This window comes from Lithobates pipiens, unplaced genomic scaffold (assembly GCF_037356315.1).
Source record: "Lithobates pipiens isolate NorthernLeopardFrog02 unplaced genomic scaffold, aLitPip1_a1.2 Scaffold_16, whole genome shotgun sequence".
Lineage (NCBI taxonomy): Eukaryota > Metazoa > Chordata > Amphibia > Anura > Ranidae > Lithobates > Lithobates pipiens.
This window is the reverse complement of record NW_027507748.1, coordinates 61,205,750-61,228,948: the sequence shown is the minus strand read 5'-3', so window position 1 is coordinate 61,228,948 and position 23,199 is coordinate 61,205,750. Positions and strand designations below refer to the sequence as shown.

The 23,199-nt window shown below is 48.0% G+C and overlaps 1 protein-coding gene across 1 annotated transcript in view; it reads left to right on the top strand.

Annotated features, from left to right (window-relative positions):
* The first annotated feature begins 5,401 nt into the window (after positions 1–5,401).
* The window catches only part of LOC143984102 (interferon alpha/beta receptor 2-like), a 51,311-nt gene continuing 33,513 nt past the window's right edge, over positions 5,402–23,199 (top strand). Inside the window, exons 1-2 of the mRNA XM_077484418.1 lie at positions 5,402–5,696; positions 11,780–11,850. Of these exons, the coding sequence (XP_077340544.1) occupies positions 11,799–11,850 (52 nt within the window). The 5' untranslated portion in view covers positions 5,402–5,696; positions 11,780–11,798. The remainder of the gene's footprint in view (positions 5,697–11,779; positions 11,851–23,199) is intronic.

The following is a 23,199-nucleotide window of genomic DNA, read 5'->3' as shown; positions in this document are numbered from 1 at the left end:
GACCTCAACCACCAGATCAGAGAGTCCCTGACTGGCTGGCTCACCTGGATCTGTCAATCTAGGGACAGCTGAGATTTGTCCCATTTTAACAAGATCTTCTGCAGCACTCTGGTGTGGAACTGGGCGTAGGGTATTGCCTTGAAGGAGGCTACCATGAGTCCCAGTACTTGCATGCAAAACCGGAGCGATGATCACTTGCGGTTCATCAGTAGTTTGACAACGGATCTGAGAGTCTGCAATTTATCTGAAGGGAGAAAAACTCTCGCTTCCCTGGAGTCCAACAGAAAACCTAGGTACTCCAGACGCTGGCTCGGTACAATCAGCGACTTCTTTAGGTTCAGCAGCCATCCAAATTCTTGCAGGGTCTGCATGGTGATCGCCACATCGTCCTCTAATTCTGAGGTGGAAGATGCTCTCAGGAGGAGATCGTCTAGGTAGCCCACGATCGCAATCCCACGTTGTCCCAGCAATGCCAATACTGGAGCCAGTACTTTGGTAAAGACTCAGGGGGCAAACCAAAGGGAAGAGCAACAAATTGGTAATGGGCTTCCCTGACTGCAAACCGCAGACATTTTTGATACCAAAGGCATATGGGTATGTACAGGTATGCATCCTGGATGTCTAAGGATGCCAGGGAGTCCCCTTGATGGAGTGCAGCGACTACTGAGCGAACTGATTCCATTCTGAACCTCTGCACTTTTACAAAGTGATTGAGGGCCTTTAGGTCCAAGATCGGACGTACCGCTTCCTTTTAGGATCCACAAACAGATTTGAGTAGAATCCCTGGAAGCATTCCGATTCTGGAACTGGTACAACCACCCCGCGATTCAGCAAATCCCTTACCGCCCCCAACAGGGCCTCCTGGCGAACCGGGGATACGGGTATGCTGGAGGGGAAGAATCTGTTTGGCGGCCAAGAGAGAAACTTAATCTTGTAGCCTGTGGAAATCAGATTGCAGACCCATTGGTCGGATAGCCAGGAGGACCACCGGGCTGCAAACTCCCAAAGGCGACCCCCCATCCGAGACATGGGTGGGGGCAAACCTTCAGTTGGTCTGCTAGTTCCACGCAGACAGGGGAGGCCTGTTGCTCTCCCAATTCGCGGTGCAAACGTTTTGCCCACTCAGTCAGTGTCTGCGACCCCAGTGCAGATGCCAGTATAGGTTGCATGGCTGACCCTACAACCATAAACAAGGAACGAGCCACCGCCTCGGCCTTCCTGTCCGTGGGATCCTTGAATGCAGGAGTCCCCTCAACCGGGATCGTGGTTACTTTATTTAACCTAGATACTGGGGGGTCCACGACCGGAGGAGCCGACCATTTCTTGAGAAGGCTTTCCTCAAAGGGGTAACGCACCGCCAGGTATTTGGGGACTGAAAAGGTCCGTTGCGGGCGTCCCCATTCCTTGTAAATGAACTTGCCAAAATAAGTCAGAAACGGAATAACTTAGGTGAATGTGCTGGCTTGCAGGAACCAAAAGGGACCGGTATATCAGCAGAAGGATCCGCTGGCTCCTGAATCTTCAGGGTATCACGCACAGCTGTGATAAGTGCTCCAACAAGCGCTTTGTCGGGCACGGACCCAGATGGGGACTCATCCTCACTGTCCGAACGGTCCTGGTCAGCGTCATCTGACAAGACAGAGCAGGGGTCAGCGGCCTCAGCAGGACCCAAGTCTGCGTCAGAGCTCTACCCAGAGGATGGGAGGGGGGGCAGGGGCTGCTTTTTAGCACCTTTCTTCCCACGCACCGCCTCTATCTTGGCAATGAACTAATTGAGGACCACCGTCAGGGTGTCCATAGGGACCGCGCAGTCCGCAGGTGACCCGGGTGCAATTGCCTGGATTTCGGGGAAAGAAACACCAGTTTCTGAAGCCATGCTGACCCTACCCTGTCTGCCACCCGAAGGGGACTTAGGACAGTGAAAGTCCCACCTTCCTTGCTCCCGCTGACTGAGGGGTTCTAACCCACCAGACTCACCGCCCTGAGGAGTTCTGCGCTGTTTTACAGCAGTGCCTGTAGATCCCTAGCGCTCCCAGATGCAGAGGGACCAAAGCTGTGTTGGTGGCAGGCCGTCAGCACGATCGGTGAACGATCGCTGAGCGTTATGAAGCAGAAAGAAAACATGTGGCAGACACAGCGCTGCACCAACACAGGGACAAACCTCATAGGCACCCTCCGGGAATAAGCACTCAGGACCCAGATACCCCAGCACAGCCAGAATCCAGGTGAGAGCCCAGGGCACACACACACCGCTCAGTATTCATGTACAGCCCCCCCCTGAGGGGGGAGAAGGAGGGGAGTTAGGGACAGGGGAGAGAATAGAGGGGGGTGAGGGGGGTTCCCGAATCAACCTCTCAGGGAATGCCCAGCTGCTCAACCCTGCGGAGACAGGGAGAGCTGTACTTACCAGTCCTGAAGAGCTGGGAGACATTCCATTGTAGCCAACTCCTGATCAGTACAAGGAAGTCTACTGGCCCGGCATACTGTGACGCAGACATCAGTAGCCCGGTCATATGCATGCCCCGGAGCATAACGCTCACGACCACCTCTGGAGCTGAGGTATGTCGTGGCCTGCCAAGCCGTAGCTGCGACCCGGCCGGACTGGGGAGACTACAAGGATAAGTGAACCAGCCTGTCACCCATCCAGCTGTTGATAGAAGATCACAGGATCATTCATCTTGCGCAAAAAGCCAAGCTTCAGCATCAAAAAAACACGGACCTAAGGGCCCGCAGGTGTATCTCCTTCACTAGGCAAAATAAAACTGAGGCTGCTAGGGCAGACTGTGGGGATTGTAGCCTAGGGAACGCCTGGGCGGAACTAAAAGTTCTGAAGTGTTGTATTACAACTTGCCTAGTAATCTCCAGTGATAGGGCTAACAACCCACTTTGTTACAGAGAGGAGCTGTGTCGGTCGGTGAATATAAGAGAAATTAATGTTTCCCTTTGGGAGCCATCTTAACTGGTCCTACACAAGTCGGTCCGACTTTGAAAATCCTCCCTGCACTACTTTGGTCCGACTTTGATTCTATTTCAGCCCATTGAATATCACTGAAGTCGGATTAAAGTCGGATGGCCATCTTGACTGACCCGACTTTGGCATGCGACTTGTGCTCTGATGATCTTGAAGGGGAACTCCAAAAAAAAAAAAGGCATGGGTTCTCCTCCAAGAGTATACTAGGCCCTTTGGTCTGGTATGGATTTTAAGGGGAATCTCCACGCCAAAAAAACGGTGTGGGGGTCCCCCCAAAATGCTTACTAGACCCTTATCTGAGCACACAGACTGGTAGGTCAGGAAAAGGGGTGCCCCCCCTCCTAAACCGTACCAGGCAACATGCCCTGGTACATTTTAGGTACCCCATACTCATTCACATAGGGTGGGGGGCCAGAATTTTAAATAAAAAACCGGCATGGGTCCCCCCTCCAAGAGCATACCAGGCCTTTTAGGTCTGATATGGATTTTAAGGGGAACCCCCTACGCCGAAAAAATGGTGTGTGGGTCCCCCCAAAATCCATACCAGACCCTTATCCGAGCACGCAGCCTGGGCAAGCACGAGCAAGTGCCCCCCCCCTCAACATGGGTGGAGGTGGGTGCTTTGGGGAAGGGGGGGCGCCCCAAAGCACCTTGTCCCTATGTTGATGGTTGATGAGGACAAGGGCCTCTTCCTGACAACTCTGGCCGTTGGTTGTCGGGGTCTGTCGGGAGTTTTCGGGGTCTGTCGGGGGTTGTCGGGGTCTCCCAGGTTTGGAGTCCCGAGATATTGCGCCCGGGGCCATGCCCCCCCCCCCCCCCCGCGTGTTATTCCACTGATTGGGCCTATTTATCGGTGTCATTGGATCATTAGAAGGAATTGTGTTCCTTCACTGGTGTTAGTGGGCCCAGTTATTGGTGTCATTGGGAGGAATTGTGCCCCATCATTGATGTCAGCAGGGGAAATTTGGCCTCATTGTTAGTATCAGTGGATGAAATGGTGCCCCAGGGGCCGGTTAAAAGCAAGCAAAGGGCTGCATCTGGCCCAGAGACCACTGGTTTAATCAATACAGGATTTGTAAAAAAAAAAAAAGTAAGACCAAGACCCTCATAAAAGAAAGAATACAATTACAATACAACCCATTAGATCACTTTCAAAGTTCTATTCTGTCATACGAGAATTCTCATAACTTTAGTAACCTATTGGTTTTTGATATGAGACTAGCACGCAAAAAAAAACCCCCAAAAAAGTATGATCATTTATTCCAGTACCACCGTGGCCCCACCCTCCCTCGCGTACCACCACTAACCCTTCATGATTTCTTGCACCAGGGTCCTGAAGTTTCTAGTTACACCTCTGTCAAGTGACCAAACTGTAGCGGCCTGAAAATAGATACATATATACACCTTTCTTACACAGGTTAGTCAGCATAGCCAGCGCCGTCTTTATAATTGATTGGACCCTGGGCAAACTTATTTTGGGTCCCCCCCATCATTACACATGAACTCTTCCCCCATACTACCCCCATCATTACACATGAACCCCTCCCCCATACTACCCATCACTACACAAGATCCCCTTCCCCATCATTACACAGGACCCCTCACTCCTTACTACCTATTATTACACAAGTCCCCCCCCACATACTACCCCCATCATTACACAGGACTCCCCTCCCCCATCATTACACAAGACCCCCTCTCACATTATTACACAGCCCCTCCCCCCATACTACTCCCCATTTTTACACAGGACCCCCTTCCCCATACTATCCCCATCAGTACACAAGACCCCCTTCCCCATACTATCCCCATCAGTACACAGGACCCGCTCCCTCCACAGACCCCTGCATTGCCCCCCCCCCCCCCGATAGTGTACAGAGAATGTCAGACAAACACCGGGCACACCTCGCTAAACCCTTCGGAAAAGAGCGGGCCAATGGTCTGCTGCTTGTTGGACATGGTAAGGGAGAGGGGTCAGTGTGACTGTGCCTGTGACTCTCTCCGGAAAAAGTTCACTATACTGAGCTGGCCAATTACCTCACAGGCTGCAGACATAACACCCAACCAATGCCCAGTGCCCCCAACATTTAACTCTGAACTCATCTCCAGAGTGATAGCCAGATCCATTTATTAATTGGGTATGGCTATCACTCAGGAGATAGCACAGGCTCGAGGGGCAGCTGCTTTGGGCCCCACAACAATGACTGGGCCCGGGGTAGCTGCCCATTTTGCCCCTGCGCATAGGTAAAAGGAGGGGGGGGGGGATTTTAAGACTAGCTAGGTTTATCCTGGAATTTTACTTTAACTCCATCTAGTGGTAAAATGCGGTATTTCCCATTTAAAATTAATGATTTACATTTGAGCAGCACAGGATATAGCCTTTTTTATATGTGTTTTCTACCCCATTTACACAGAACACATTTACTTTTCACTCTGCTAATAGCTTTCTAAATTCTTTTAAAACCGCTTGGCGTGTTACAGCCAGGAAGCCACAAGCTGGAAACATCTGCTATTCAGAAATATTGTGCCCAGTTCACAACACCTCTGATTGACGAGTGTTGTAATAGTGACCACATTCCATATGTCCGGATGCAGTTCACTCGCCTGCTCATCCAATGGTCGGTGTGCTGAGATGACGGAGGCGGAACCGTATTGTGACATTCTCATCGCTTCAAAGAAAGCAAAGCTGTATGTACAGTGAGAGACGAGCAGAGATTGCAGTCAGGTGAGTGTCAGTGTGCGTCTGTGTATAGTGCAGGAATCAGCTTTCACTAATCAGCCAATACGTGTCAGTGCAGGCACTGCCTCATCTGTCATCTGTAGGGCTGCAACTAACCATTATTTTCATAATCGATTAGTTGTCCAATTATTGTTCTGATTAATCAATTAATCGGTTAATAACCTTAAAAAAAGTGTGGTGTATAATTTAGTTAATCTGTAAAGTTTAAAAAAAGGCAATTTATTCTTAAATATCCCTATATGCAGTAGTAAATATAAATAACCAACTATATAGTTAGGGAGTAAAATTTATAGCCCCTTCCCGACCGCCACATGTTATGTTGGCAGAATGGCACGGGTGGGCAGAAGGGCGTACAGGTACGTTCCCTTTAAGTTGTGGCATTGTGGGCATGCGTCCACTGCGTGCTCTTTGACTCGATGTCCACCAGGTGCCCGCGATCGTGTCACGGAGCGGAAGAACGGGGAAGTGCCTATGTAAACAAGGCATTTCCCCGTTCTGCCTAGTGACATGACAGAGATCACTGCTCCCTGTCATTGAGAGTAGTGATAGCTGTCATTTGAGTCGATGCCCACCCCCCCCCCCACAGTTAGAATCACTCCCTAGGACACACTTAACCCCTTGATCGCCCCCTAGTGTTTAACACCTTCCCTGCCTGTGTCATTTACACAGTAGAGAGAAGGGGGGGAAAACACTGCGCTGAAGCCAAAAGCTAAGAGTCAGCGGCTAAAACCCAAACAAAGTTTAGTGAAAATGAGAAAAAATTGGTGTAGCGCTGGTGAATCAAATGGTGTAAAACTCTAAAGCTATATTTGAAGGGGTGGTAATAAAACCGATACTATAAAACACACATGTGAAATAATGTGCAAAGGCAAGTAAAAAATAATACAGAACGAAAATAGGTGAAATTAATAATTCATTAAGTATATGGATGCAATATATAAATGCACACAAATCTTAATGGGTATCAGCAACTGAAATATAAATCGCAGCAAACAGTCCACATATGTTAGGTGGTAAAAAAATATCAATGTTGGTCTTCCCAGCAATGGAATCAAACGACCACACAATTCAATTCAATCCGGAACAGCGGCTTGTCTGGAGTAAATTAAAGAAAATTTAATACTCTTACCGGAAGAATTGGACACATTTGTCATATGACAGTAGGTCAGAAGCGCTTGAAATCCTAGATGGTATCAATCAGGTATTATGCTTTGTTGGCAGGTCCCGGTTAGTCACCGTATTGTCTCCGGATTTCACGATTCACTGGGACTCCTGATATGAATGGCTGGATCATACGTCTCCAGGCTCCACAAGGTCCAAACATTCACATTGGAATGCCATCCAAAGTATGGTAGATCATATAAAAAAGGGGTTCAAAAATGGCTCCAAATGGTGCAGGTCAGACGGTAACCAATGGGTTTATTGAAAAAGTCATAAAAACCTTGACATAAAGGCAATGAGTGATCACAAATTAAAATCGAACACGAGAAAAGATATAAAAGCAATGTGGGGTACAAAATGCAAGCCCGACGCGTTTCGACAGTAAAAGGTCTTCAACAGGGGCAGGGCGGCATTGAAGATTGGACTTACCTGTACGCCAATATGCCTGCCTGTGCCATTCTGCCGTCGTACATCGGCGTGCGCTGGTCGGGAACCGGTTAAGCGACGCAGTGCCGAATCGCAAAAAGTGTTCTGGTCAAGAAGGGGGTAAATCCTTCCGGGGCTGAAGTGGTTAATCCACTCTGAGAATAACACACAGAAGAGATATACTGTATATACTGTTAGAGGTTGAATCTAGTAAATATCATCAGACTCAGAATTCAAATTTTTTTTTTATTTAAAAGAAAAAAAAGGTAAAGACTGTTTTGCAAATTTTCAAACAGAACTGTAATATATTTTATGCTGGCTATAGAAAAACAATGTCTTCCTTCAAAAAAAATTAAAAATTTAAGAATGTTTATTCGATTTCCTGATCGTTAGTGGGGTCAAATCGACATTTGCTTTCAGCCACAGTGATGGGAAAATTTAGAAATGATAGAAAACTTCTTGGTCAAAGAGATTTTCAGACAGTGTATGTGATTTTCGTTCAGAAATTACATTCGTTTTAAAACAGAATGTTAAAAACAAGTTAAAATTTCAAACAACATTCTTTCATTCAGTGAATGTACAAAGATTTTTAGTCTGAATATTCTCATCTGAAAATTGATCCGTGTGACCAGCATAAGGCTCGGTACACACCTACGCAGTTTGCTTTTGATCTGTTTCTGCAGTGCTTTTTGCTGTGCGTTTTGATTTTTTGCGCACGTGATTTTGCATTTTTGCTTTTTTTGATGCCTTTTTGGCCAATTTGTTGTTGGGTAGATAAAAAAACGAAAACAAATTGTTGCAAAAACGCATTACATGCTTTTTTTCAGCTTCTCCATTGAAGTCTATTAAATCTAAATACGCAACAGCTGAAAAAAAGCATAGATGAGAACGTTAATTGAACTGTAGTACGTTTCTGCAAAAAGCACCAAAAAACACATAGGTGTGAACCAGGCCTAAGACGTTTAGTAACATAATGAGGTTAAAAAAATAAAAATAAATGAGCCCTTTATAGTACAAAAAGAGCAAATAATCGCTACTGCAAGGGGTTCATTTTTTTTACCGTGCAACAGTGAAAGTAATATTTACAATAGCGATTATTTGCTCTTTTTGTACTCTAAAGGGCAATTTTAGTTTTTTTAACCCCATTATGTTACTGGCCGATTACCACTTGCCGACTGCTGCACACCGATATACGTCAGTACAATGGCAGCGGTGGACAAATGAGCGTACCTGTCAGCATGACTGTGCCAGCTGACTCGATGTCCACTGGTGTCCCGGCGATCGTGTCATGAAGCCGCAGAACGGGGAAGTCCCTATGTAAACAAGGCATTTCCCCGTTCTGCCTAGTGACATGACAGAGATCTACTGCTCCCTTTCATCGGGAGTAGTGATCCCTGTCATGTGAGTGGAAGCCCACCCCCCCCCCCCACAGTTAGAATCACTCCCTAGGACACACTTAACCCCTTCATCGCCCCCTAGTGTTTAACCCCTTCCCTGCCAGTGTCATTTACACAGTAATCAGTGCATTCTTATAGAACTGATCGCTGTATAAATGACAATGGTCCCAAAATTTAGTCAAAAGTGTCCGATGTGTCCGCCATAATGTCGCAGTCACAATAAAAATTGCAGATCGCCGCCATTACTAATAAAAAAAATTCACCATAAAAATCCCATAAATCTATCTCATAGACGTTATAACTTTTGCGCAAATCAATCAATATACACTTATTGCGATTTTTTTACCTAAACAATGTAGAAGAATACATATCGGCCTAAAATGAGGAAAAAATTAGTTTTTTTATATATTTTTGGGGGATATTTATTATAGCAAAATAAGTAATTTTTTTCAAAATTGACACTCTTTTTTTGTTCCTAGCACAAAAAATAAAAACCACAGAGGTGATCAGTTACCACCAAAAAAAAGCTCTATTTGCACGTAAAAAGGGACGTCAATTTTGTTTTCTGTGCAACGTCGCAGGACCGTGCAATTGTCAGTTAAAGCGACGCAGTGCCAAATCGCAAAAAGTGCTCTGGTCAGGAAGCATTTTGTTTTTTGGAGGGGAAATTTAATGATGAAACTGCAGGGTTCAAATTGCCGCGACCTAAAAGTTACACAATTTACAGTGCGATTTTACCAACGACTTCCTGGTGGCTTAAGTACTACCTGATGCGACTTGACGTGTTTTTGAAGCAATTTTCATGGAATGCCTGGGTAATCTTCCTGTAATGTCGGATCCAAATCACATTAATATAGATGAGGATCCGACTTGGAGGCGACTTTCGTTAATGTTGGATAGAAGTCGCCTTGAAATGGTACAGGAACCTTTTCTAAAGTCAGAGCGACTTCAGTAGTGCTAATTAAGACAGCTCTCATTGATTAACATGGGGTTTCACGTGTCATGTGACTTGGGGGCTTACAAGTCGGATCCCAAATCACGGTGTTCTGTCAAAATGGCCAGCTTGTCAAAATCTCCAATCACGTCACTTCTGGTTGCTCTACAGCAGGGATCTTCAAACTACGGCCCTCCTGCTGTTGCGTAACTACACATCCCATGAGCCATTATAAAACTGGCATTCACAGACATGACAAGGCATGATGGGAATTGTAGTTCCTGAACAACTGGAGGGCTGTAGTTTGAAGACCCATGCTCTACAGCATCAGTAATTGGAGATTTTGATGAGTTTGCTGTTTTGACCCCGAACACGGCAGCGTATATAGTCCAGTACACTATATAATGAGTGGGGGCGGATCCAGAGGGGCAATGGGGCCATTGCCCCCACGAGAAATTTGTTATGGTCTGGCGGGTAAGCGGCCAGGCCAGTCAGCGGGTGAGTGAGTGGGCGGGTTAACGAGTATGCATGCCAGTCAGCGTGGGTCAGCAGGTGAGTGAGCGGGTGGGGCAGTCATCGGGTGAGTGAGCGGTACCCCCCATAGATAAGGGGGTACCACCAGTCCTCCTGTATGGGGCCCGGTCCAGCAGGGGGGGCCCAGGCAGCAGGGTGAATCAGATGTGGTCAGGAAGGGTAATCGGTGCAGCAGGGGGGCAATTACTCAAACTGATCCCCTGTATGGCTCTCTCTGCAGCAGCTGAAACCTGGCTTCTTCTCCTATCCCTCCAGTGGGCTTTCAGCTGCTGCAGAGAGAGACATTCAATGGATCGATTCCCGTAATTGCACCCCTCCCTGCCACACTAATCACCCTCCCATTGCACCATATGTTTCCCCCTGCTGCCCAGGCCCCCCTGTGTGCCCCCTACCCCCGCAGCACTGCTGGCTTCCATCCTCTTCTTCCTGCCGACAGCTGAAAGCACACAATAGGATCCTTTAGGATTGAGAGTGGGGGAAGGGTTGGGAAAATATGTCATATTTACCAGCCCCTTTCTTTCGTAAATGAACACAATGTGTGATCACTCACTGTGTTCATTCATAAATGAAGCATAGGCTGTATGGGGCCCCATGTCAGGTTGCCTGTATGGGGCTCCATGTCAGGTTGTCAGTATGGGGCTCAGTGTCAGGTTGCCTGTATGGGGCCCCATGTCGGGTTGTCTGTATGGGGCCCCATGTCAGGTTGTCTGTATGGGGCCCCATGTCAGGTTGCCTGTATGGGGCCCCATGTCAGGTTGCCTGTATGGGGCCCTGTATCAGGTTGTCTGTATGGGGCCCCATGTCAGGTTGTCTGTATGGGGCCCGTGTCAGGTTGTCTGTATGGGGCCCCGAGTCAGGTTGTCTGTATGGGGCCCCGTGGTTTATAACTGCAGCCCTGCTGCTATGGGGCGTTTGGGAAGCGGTTGATGTCCTGACATGATTCCTGCAGATAACTTGGCAACCCAGCAGTGCCCAGTCTGCAGAGCGGGTTGTGAAAAAGTCCAAAGACAAAGAAGCTTTTATTGCTACATTGTAAAAACTGGAATCTCAGATCATCAGACTGTTCAGGCTGTGGATCGTGTCTAAGGCCGCGTACACACGGGCGGATTGTCTGCCCAACTTAGTCCGCTGAACCGTGTTTCAGCGGACAATCCGCTCGTGTGTGGGCTTCAGCGGACTTTTTCAGCGGACAGTCTGACGGACTTAGTCTTTCGGAATTTCCGTAATTTTGTCCGTCCAAACTTGGTTTCAGCGGACAGTCCGCTCGTGAGTAGGCTAGTTCGACGGACTAAGTATGGCGCATGCTCAGAAAGGATTTACACGCCGAAGGTTAAATTGCAGTGTATTGGACGTCGAATTTCTCGTCCCGTCGTACGTGCCGTACACGTCATCGCGCAAGCTTTCAGCGGACTGTCTGTTCATCATGTGTGGTCAAGTCCGTTCATTCAAAAGTTGAACGGACTGTCTGTCGGATTGTCTGACGAACTTAGTTGGCCAGACAATCCGCCCGTGTGTACGCGGCCTTACAGAAGACACTTCTATATGCATTTTCATCTTGTATTTATTGCATATTTTATGTATTTCTTGTCTTTTATCACATTTTATTTGTCTGACAGATTTTTATTACAGATGTGAATGATGGTCCGTCTACAATGTCTGCTGCAGCTGTGCCATCTTCCATTGCTAGGTCAGTGTTTTGGGGTCACATTCAGTTATGTTTTTTTAATGATAACAATAAATTTCAGACTGATGTATTACATAAGTTTTTTAACTTGTGATTAATAAACTGACACTCCCCCCTCCTTACACTTATTCTAACTAACATGTGTAAGCAAGCTGTACAGAGGCGTAACTAGAATCTTCAGGGCCCCGGTGCAAGAAAACATGAAGGGCCCCCACCAGGGGCATTGCTGGGTCTACAAAAGATCTCGGGCTAGAGCCCATAGCAGCGAAGTAAAGAAAGTCATATGCTTGGGCGGGCATACGTATGTATTAATATAAATGTGTGTGTGTGTGTGTATATATATATACAGTACAGACCAAAAGTTTGGACACACCTTCCCATTCAAAGAGTTTTCTTTATTTTCATGACTATGAAAATTGTAGATTCACACTGAAGGCATCAAAATTATGAATTAACACATGTGGCATTATATACTGAACAAAAAAGTGTGAAACAACTGAAAATTTGTCTTATATTCTAGGTTCTTCAAAGTAGCCACCCTTTGCTTTGATTACTCCTTTGCACACTCTTGGCATTTTGTTGATGAGCTTCAAGAGGTAGTCACCTGAAATGGTTTTCACTTCACAGGTGTGCCCTGTCAGGTATAATGAGTGGGATTTCAAGCCTTATAAGGCTGCTTTCACACTGGGGCGAGAGCAGCGTCGGCGGTAAAGCGCCGCTATTTTTAGCGGCGCTTTACCGTCGTTTTAGCGGCGGTGTGCGGGCGCTAGCGGGGTGGTTTTAACCCCCGCTAGCGGCCGAAAAGGGGTTAAACCCGCCCGCAAAGCGCAGCTGCAGCGGCGCTTTGCCGGCGGTATTGCCGCGGTGTCCCATTGATTTCAATGGGTAGCAGCGGTATAGGAGCGGTGAATACACCGCTCCTTCACCGCTGCAAAGATGCGGCTAGCAGGACTTTTTTCACCGTCCTGCCAGCGCATCGCTCCAGTGTGAAAGCCCTCCGGCTTTCACACTGGAGTTAAAGGGGCCGGTTTTTTTCAGGCGTTACACAGGCGCTATTTTTAGCGCTGTAACGCCTGAATACCGCCCCAGTGTGAAAGCAGCCTAAATGGGGTTGGGACCATCAGTTGTGTTGTGCAGGAGGTGGATACAGTACACAGCTGATAGTCCTACTGAATAGACTGTTAGAATTTGTATTATGGCAAGAAAAAAGCAGCTAAGTAAAGAAAAACGAGTGGCCATCATTACTTTAAGAAATGAAGGTCAGTCAGTCCGAACAATTGGGAAAACTTTGAAAGTGTCCCCAAGTGCAGTGGCAAAAACCATCAAGCACTACAAAGAAACTGTCTCACATGAGAACCGCCCCAGGAAAGGAAGACCAAGAGTCACCTCTGTGGCGGACGATAAGTTCATCCGAGTCACCAGCCTCAGAAATCGCAGGTTAACAGCAGCTCAGATTAGAGAACAGGTCAATTCCACACAGAGTTCTAGCAGCAGACACATCTCTAGAACAACTGTTAAGAGGAGACTGTGTGAATCAGGCCTTAATGGTAAAATAGCTGCTAGGAAACCACTGCTGAGGACAGGCAACAAGCAGAAGAGACTTGTTTGGGCTAAAGAACACAAGGAATGGACATTAGACCACTGGAAATCTGTGCTTTGGTCTGATGAGTCCAAGTTTGAGATCTTTGGTTCCAACCACCGTGTCTTTGTGCGACGCAGAAGAGGTGAACGGATGGACTCTACATGCCTGGTTCCCACCGTGAAGCATGGAGGAGGTGTGATGGTGTTAGGGTGCTTTGCTGGTGACACTGTTGGGGATTTATTCAAAATTGAAGGCATACTGAACCAGCATGGCTACCACAGCATCTTGCAGCGGCATGCTATTCCATCCGGTTTGCGTTTAGTTGGACCATCATTTATTTTTCAAATAGGACAATGAGCCCAAACACACCTCCAGGCTGTGTAAGGGCTATTTGACCAAGAAGGAGAGTGATGGGGTGCTGCGCCAGATGACCTGGCCTCCACCCAATTGAGATGGTTTGGGGTGAGCTGGACAGCAGAGTGAAGGCAAAAGGGCCAACGAGTGCTAAGCATCTCTGGGACTCATTCAAGACTGTTGGAAAGCCATTTCAGCCTTGGACCCCCAGCACATCTCAACAGAATGCCAAGAGTGTGCGGAGCCGTAATCAAAGCAAAAGGTGACTACTTTGAAGAACCTAGAATATAAGACATATTTTCAGTTGTTTCCTACTTTTTTGTTCAGTATATAATTGGACATGTGTTAATTCATAGTTTTGATGCCTTCAATGTGAATCTACAATTTTCATAGTCATGAAAATAAAGAAAACTCTTTGAATGAGAAGGTGTGTCCAAACTTTTGGTCTGTACTGTATATATGTATATATATATATATATATATATATATATATGTATGTATGTATATAAAAGAGTTCCCCCCCTCCCGTACTCCAGGGTTCTTAGAGAGCCCCTCCCTACATCAGGGTCCCCAGAGAGCCCCTCTTTACATCCGGGTCTCCAGACAGCCTTCCTTACACCAGGGTCACCAGAGAGCTCCCCCTTACATCAGGGTCCCCTGAGGGCCCCCCTTACTTCAGGGTCCCCAGAGGCCACCCCTTACTTCAGGGTCCCCAGGGAGCCTCCCTCCCTTGCATCAGGGTCCCCAGAGAGCACCTTCCTTACATCAGAGTTCCCAAAGAGCACCTTCCTTACATCAGAGTTCCCAGAGAGCCCCTTACTTACATCAGGGTCCCCAGATAGCCCCTCTTTACATCAGAGTCCCCAGATAGCCCCTTCCTTAAATCAGGGTCCCCAGAGAGCCTCTCCTTACATCAGGGTCCCCAGAGAGCCTCTCCTTACATCAGGGTCCCCAGAGAGCTCCCCCTTACATCAGGGTCCCCAGAGAGCCTGCCTGTGCATCAGGGACCCCAGAGAGCCCCTCTTTACATCCGGGTCTCCAGACAGCCTTCCTTACATCAGGGTCCCCAGAGAGCTCCCCCTTACATCAGGGTCCCCTGAGGGCCCCCCTTACTTGAGGGTCCCCAGAGGCCACCCCTTACTTCAGGGTCCTCAGGGAGCCTCCCTCCCTTGCATCAGGGTCCCCAGAGAGCACCTTCCTTACATCAGAGTTCCCAAAGAGCACCTTCCTTACATCAGAGTTCCCAGAGAGCCCCTTACTTACATCAGGGTCCCCAGATAGCCCCTCTTTACATCAGAGTCCCCAGATAGCCCCTTCCTTAAATCAGGGTCCCCAGAGAGCCTCTCCTTACATCAGGGTCCCCAGAGAGCCTCTCCTTACATCAGGGTCCCCAGAGAGCTCCCCCTTACATCAGGGTCCCCAGAGAGCCTGCCTGTGCATCAGGGACCCCAGAGAGCCCCCCCTCTTACATCAGGTTCCCCAGAGAGCCCCTTCCTTACATCAGGGTCCCCAGAGAGCCCCCTACTTACATCAGGGTCCCCAGAGAGCCCCTCTTTACATCAGGGTCTCCAGACAGCCTTCCTTACATCAGGGTTCCCAGAGGGCCCCCCTTACTTCAGGGTCCCCAGAGGCCCCCCATACTTTAGGGTCCCCAGGGAGCCCCCCTCCCTTGCATCAGGGTCCCCAGAGAGCCCCCCTCCCTTACATCAAGATCCCCAGACAGTCACCCCCCTCTTCCAGAGGTTCCCCTGTACTTGGCTGGTCATCCGCTGTGCGCCTTGGACCCCCAGCACATCTCTGTACCCCCCCGAGGAGGTGGAAGGCGGCAATTGGCAGCTATATGGTGTCCACGGGCAGTGGGATGTCCCTGGGGGCTTGTAGTTCTCTTTCCAACTGTATCCACTGGAGAGGGGAGGGGCCTCTGACCCGGGCATGTATCATATAAAGAGTGTAGAAGCAGAGCGACTCACTGAAGAGTAAAGCCAATAAATGCCCGGGTAAGAGGTCCTTCCCCTCTCCAGTGGATACAGTTGGAAAGAGAACTACAAGCCCCAGGGACATCCCGCCGCCCGTGGACACCATAGAGCTGCCGATCACCGCCTCCCACCTCCCCCCACTGCATTATTAAATGACCAGTCAGGGGTGCAGGGGGAGATACCGGGTCTTGGGGCCCCCCTACAGCCGTAGAACGACAGGGCCCAGATGCAAGTGTGACTGCAGCGACCTCTATAGTTCCACCACTGAAGCTGTAAATACAGTACTTACAGTGGTAGCTGGTATATACAGTACTTAAGCACTTACAGTGGTGGTCGATCAGTCCATCGGTCGGTCCATCAGTTGCAAGCTCGCTCATCCACCAGCCCCAAACTTACCCCATCTAGCAGATTTGGCTCCTTCCTGCGTCTCCTTCCCCTCCATTATGGTGGCTTCCTCCTCTGCGGCTTTACCCTGCTTCTCCGACCTGCTACCTGATTGGCCGGGGGGGGGGGGGTCAGGAAGACAATAGCGAATATTAATTTACTATTGTCACACACCTGGGTGGGCTTACCCGCCCCGAGCCCACCCTTTTTTGAAGCCAATTAGAGCCTCCTGCTTAAAAATAAACCCCATTGAAATCAATGTGTCCGGTGCCCCGCATGTAGATTAGGTGCCAGATGCATGGATTAGGGGGGCTCCCCTACTGGACGGGTGGCCACTGAGTAGTTACCTATTTTGAGCCTGCTCTGGTCCAGCCACATGATCCCCTGCATCAGCCAGAGACGGCTGCAGCAGAGAGAAGGGAGCACCAACAACAGATGGGCCATTGAACCCTATGGGTGTTGTCACCACTCCAGGCTTTGCTAGCCATTGTTGGAGCCCTCTCTCCTCTCCCCTGCAGCCACTGCTGGCCGACACAGGGGAGATTATATGACTGGACTGGAGCACCTTGGAAATTGTTTTTTTTTTACGTTTATTTATTTTTTGAGGTACTTATATAGCGCCGTTTACATATAACACTATATTACCAAAAGTATTGTGACGCCTACCTTTACACACTCATGAACCGGGCCTTAATCTGTAGGGTTCAATATTGAGTTGGTCCACCCACTTGGGAATTTCCGAATAACGAATTTCAATTTGGAACGAAACAAATCGCACATATCTAGCAGCTGGTATGAGTATGAAACCCTAACTGTTTGCTTTGAGTCCCATCATATAACTGCTTCTATCATTTATATAAAATAATAAATCCTGCACACAGTGTTTTATATTTTTACACCGTGTGCACTCTTTATTTTTCAATAAAAAAGTATATTTTTTCCATGAATTTTGGATTGTGTACTAAGGGGGGTTTGATCCCCTGGCATGTTGTTTTATTGCTTTTTGTGCCCTAGCTAACTAGAGTTACTCATGACTGAGGTATTGCAATGTATTACGTCTGCCATGACCTTGATTATACCCCCTACCCAAATCAATTCTGACCTTGCCAATATCGGATGTTTGTCTGTCACTGTCAGCTCCAACTTACTGGGGGGCCGAGTCCTGCTGTCTGTGTCAAAGAACGCAGCAGTGGGACTCATGAGCAAGCCCGTAAGAGTGCCAACATGGAAAGTCGCTCTCCGTGGGGGCACACGATGAAGAGGAGGGGAAAGGACCACCAACGGGGCACCCCAGAAGAGGGGGTTCGGGGCTGCTCTGTGCAAAATGCCACGCACAGAGCAGGTAAGTATAACCTGTTTGTTATTTATTTATTTTTTTAAACAAACCTTTACAATCACTTAAAGAAAAAAATAACACAAAAGCTCACTTACCTTTAGCACAAATATCATAAAGAAAACATAAAGAAATGTAAAGTTCATATAAGGTATTTGCCCCAATGTTTGCACAGTCCAACTCTGGTTGTTTGGCAGCTGCCAAATCCTGCACATTGTGAGCACTAAAGCCTCGTACACACGATCGGATTGTTGGTCCACAAAACGTCAGACTTTTGTCCAAAGGGTGTGTGCCAGGAACTTGTCTTGCATACAAACGGTACACAATTGCCGGCCAACAAACACGAACGTAGTGATGTACAATGAGGAATTTCAGCTCTTGAGCACCACCCTTTGGGCCCCTTCTTCTAATGTTGTGTTTGGTGAGCATTGATTCTGAGCATGCGTATTTGTACTTTCAACTTTTGTGTGACGGACTTGTGTACTGAGGATAGGAATTTGACAATAGACTGTTGTCCACCAAAAATGTATTAGCCGGCCATCCAACATTTGTTGGCAGAATGTTGGACAACAAATGTCTGATGGAGCATACCAACAGTCGGACTTTAGGCCAACAGTCTGTCATCACATAATTCCCTGCTGAAAAACCGATCGTGTGTACAAGACTTTAGACTAAGGATGAGCTTAGGTGTGTTAGCAAACAGCATGTGCAGAGCCCACCAGGAATTCGGCATTGCACAGCGCTAATCACAGGCAGTGAGACATTTCACAATCTCTGCAGCCGCACATCATTACAATGTCTCACTGCCTGTGATTAGCAACACAGGGTTAAAATATTTTATTGCACAGCTCCGGGGGTCTTCCGTCTTCGGGGGTCTTCTCGCCGGACTCCTCCGCTATCTTCTTGTAGCTCTTTTGCTAGCGGAGGAGTCCGGCTTTCTTCCTCCCCACCGCTGGCTTCTTCTCCCGACTTCGGGGGTCTTGTCCCCCTCTTCGGTTCTTCTGCCGGGCCACCGGGCCTTCTTATAGCTCTTTTAGAGGCGGTGGCCCGGTCTTCTGTCGCCGCCGTCGCCGCCGCCGCCTTCCGTTCTTCTCCTTCTTCTTCTCCTGGAGATGTTGACTCGACGAGCTCTCCGGCCGCAATGCCAGGGACGCGCTGCGCTGCCACTTATATAGGGACAATGGGGCGGTGTCACATGGGTTGATGTCACATGGGTTGATGTCACATGGGTTGATGTCACATGGTGACCCCGCCTCTTACGATGTCACATGTGATATCAACCCATGTGACGCCGCCCCATTGTCCCTATATAAGTGGCAGCGCAGCGCGTCCCTGGCATTGCAGCCGGAGAGCTTGTCGAGTCAACATCTCCAGGAGAAGAAGAAGGAGAAAAACGGAAGACGGCGGCGGCGACAGAAGACCGGGCCACCGCCTCTAAAAGAGCTATAAGAAGGCGCGGTGGCCCGGCAGAAGAACCGAAGAGGGGGGACAAGACCCCCGAAGTCGGGAGAAGAAGCCAGCGGCGGGGAGGAAGAAAGCCGGACTCCTCCGCTAGCAAAAGAGCTACAAGAAGATAGCGGAGGAGTCCGGCGAGAAGACCCCCGAAGACGGAAGACCCCCGGAGCTGTGCAATAAAATATTTTAACCCTGTGTTGTGTTTTTTTTGTACTTTTTTCACAGGTGAATGGGTAGGGGTACATTGTACCCCATACTCATTCACATAGGGTGGGGGGCCGGTATCCGGGGGCCCCCTTATTAAAGGGGGCTCCCGGATTCCGATAAGCCCCCCGCCCGCAGACCCCGACAACCAACGGCCAGGGTTGTCGGGAAGAGGCCCTTGTCCTCATCGACATGGGGACAAGGTGCTTTGGGGTGGGGGGGGCGCACGCCCCCCTCCCCCAAGGCACCCCCCCATGTTGAGGGCATGCGGCCTGGTACGGCTCAGGAGGGGGGGGCGCCCGCTCGTCCCCACCCCCTTTCCTGGCCGGCCGGGTAGCGTGCTCGGATAAGGGTCTGGTGTGGATCTGGGGGGGACCCCCATGCCGTTTTTTCGGCGTAGGGGGTTCCCCTTGGAAAAAAAGGAATAGAACTGCGCAATCCTTAATATTTAAATTAAGGTGTGAATAAACAATGAAGTGCATGTGTGCTCAATAATGTGCAGAGTATAACATAAACCCCAACATAGAAAATGCATTAGCGACATATACCCATGCAGTACAGGTAAGACCACATATAAAATACCACCAATTGTTATAAATAAGCACTAGTAACTCGATACAGAAATCTCAATGGTACTAGTGCTTCGAAGGAATATGTGCAGAAATTGCTAAATGAAAATCAAAAATAAATAAAATAAAATAAAAAATAATAAAAATAAAAATAAAGATAAAAAACTTGTTGAAAAGTCCAGGTGAGTGAGTTCAAAACAAACAAATGTCCACAGTGACTTGTCCAAAAATCCAAAACAGGTGTAGTCGTGAAGCAAAATTTAAAGTGCACCACCACCGTGTAGATAACAAATGGCTCCTTACCAGATGCCCCAGTAAGGAGTGCGTATCTTAAGGTCAAGACAAGGTATGCATCAGACTCAGATCTTCAAAGGATAAGAGACCACTGGTGCCAGACTCAAACGAATTTCAACCAAGAAGCAGATGTTCACCATAAGGAGGAAACAAACAATCCAAAATAGTGTAACACCGTTTATTAAAAAAGAACATAAAAAGGAGTGCACTTACAGAAGTAAATGGACACAGAGCATATCGTCAATGGAAAAGCGTCGGCCGATCGCAAACTCCAAACGGTATCCTTATTCAGTTGCAACTTCTAATGAGGCAGAAAAGCGTGTCACGCCACCCAACGCGTTTCGTGAAAAGATCACGTCGTCCTGGGGTGTGGGTGACACGCCAAGATGCCCCAAATATATATACATACATATTGGCCCAAATCACCTCCTCCGTAGGACCACTCAGCCGCACTTCCGGGTATAGACCGGAAGTGACGTGTGCGGGTCAATTTTTAAACATTAAAAAAAAGGGGACCTAAATAAATCAAAAATTAACAATAAAAATAATAACGGAGAACGACATACGTCCTCCTCATGGGGCCAATATCCTAACTGTAAATATGCTGTGGAGCAGTCCGGACGGGCCTCGTTGTTACCGAGATCCAACCAAGCCTCCATATCACCACCAATGGGATACGAGGTGAGGGGTCGGAGCGGCGGAAGTGACGCGCAACAGCGTCATCGCCCATATCTCTATACTCAGCCGACAGCCTAGTACCGCCCCTCCCATGGCGTGATTGGATAGAAGCACCACAACCCCGCCCACCGCGGACATGTGAGCGCTTCAACACAGCCCGGTCTCGTTTTCATTGAACAGATAAGGCAACTGCGCACGCATGCGCAATGCCTTGATAGAGCCTCGTCTCGCTAATTGGACAGAGTGGCAGCGAGACAACCGCATACAAACTTGTCCGGCCAAAACTAAGCCCCATTCTCCACTGGGTGCACACAGCAGAGATGGGCATACAAAACTCCTCCCTCCACCGACAAGCGGCAAAGGGGAGTGAAGGGAAAGGGGAGCTGCCGACCCTCTGATCAGTACGAACCCATCCCAGCCCTTAAACGGACAGGACCTCCAATGTCCATAAATTCGAGCCCCCATAGCGAAGGACAGAAACAAGGGGGAGGAGGGGACTTGTTCCAATATCGATAACAGTAACAACAAATCAAATGTCATCTCCAAAAAAACATATAGGACATGAATATGGTGATCTCAAATCCATATACACGTTCCCCAAACTATGCTAATTACAGTCCAAATAATGAACAAAATAGGGGAACAATCGTACACCCCACACTGGGTAACTTATACACAAGTTTTTTGGTCACATAAAAAATATATAGAGATGCATATATCAAAAATTGAAATAAAAAGTGAATAAAAATGGCATGAAGCCAAAGATAAAATAAATAAAAAATATAAAACACTGTGTAGGAAAAAATGCTTGGTTGTGATGCACATTATGCGTTATTTATAAACGCATTTACGTCAGTGTCGATATTCATACCAAAGGGTGCGTAAGTTTTCAACTTATATATCCAAAACATTTCTAACCGTGAGATCTCCCTCACCAAAGCTCCGCCCCTCCAGTGCGGTTTATACTTATCGATCCCCATATACAGTGTATTGGATGGATCTCTACAGTGTTTTTCATCATAGTGCCTTGATAAGGGGTGCTTATCAAAGCCACGTTTGATGTTGGCAATATGCTCATTCAGTCTAACTTTCAGAGCTCTCTTAGTTCTCCCTATGTACTGAAGTCCACAGGGACATTGAATGAGATATACAACCGCTTGAGAGGAGCAGGTGATGAACGGCTCAACTGTATATCTCCTCTGGGTATTGGTGGAGACAAAATCAGGAATCTTGGAGTTTTTATTAACGTTATAGGAGCAGACTTGGCAGTTCTTGCACCTGTAAAACCCTTTAAGGTTCTGGAAGAAACATCTATTCTCAACCGGGGGATTCTGTACACTGGGGGCAATCCTATTTCCCAATGTGGAGGCCCCTTTGAAAATGACCCTAGGGACTTCGGGTAGAACAGTCCCAAGAATTTGATCCCCTGTCAAGATATGCCAATGTCTACGGATCAATTGTTTGACCTTCCGATGTTGCATCGAGAAAGTAGTGACAAAAGGAAGGGACACCTGATGCTTATCCCTATTTCCCCCCCCCTCTGTTAGCAAACTCGATCTCTCTCTATTTCTTGCTTTGAGGTATGCCTCAGATAATAGGTCCGCTGCATAGCCCTTATCACGAAACCGTTGAGACAAGATCCTAGCTTGTTCATCAAACATAGAGATATCCGTACAATTCCTCCTAAGGCGTAGGTATTGCCCCAAAGGGACCGATTTCAACCAGGAGTCCAGATGGCAGCTGCCCAAAGGTATATAAGAGTTCCTATCTGTGAGCTTGAAGTAGGTGGAAGTGATAAAATTATCTTTGTCCACTCTGATGTTTAGATCCAGGAAATTCACCCCTTCCTGGCTGGCTTCATAGTTGAATTTAATACCTCGGGTGTTATTGTTCAACTCCTCCATATATCCCCGAAGGTCCTGCTCATCGCCATCCCATAGGAGGAGGACGTCGTCGATGTATCGTGCCCAAAGCACTATCTCCGACCTCCTAGGGGCATCGACCACGTCCTCCTCCCACTTGGCCATGAACAGATTAGCAAGGCTGGGGGCATATTTAGCCCCCATGGCAACTCCTTTGTCCTGACGGAAAAACTGGTTGTCAAACCAGAAATAATTGTGCCTAGCAGCGAATTCTAAAAGCTCCAAAATAAAATCAATCTGAATCTGAGTCAGATTGGAATCTCGTTCCAAATAATATCTAACGGCTTCAAAACCCAGGTCGTGAGGGATAATGGTGTATAAAGATGTGACATCTGCCGTCACAAGCCACAAGCCCTGTTTCGGTTTGATAGTGTCCAATATATTGAGGACGTGTTTGGTATCTCTCACATACGATGGGATCATTCGCACGAGAGGTTGGAGGAAAAAATCTATATACTTGCCCACCCTGGACGTCACTGAGTCAATACCACTGACTATTGGGCGTCCAGGGGGGCAGGTAATGCTCTTATGCAATTTGGGGAGGTAGTAAATGACTGGTGTCCTCGGAGCAATGGGTACTAGAAAAGATTTCTCTTTCTCC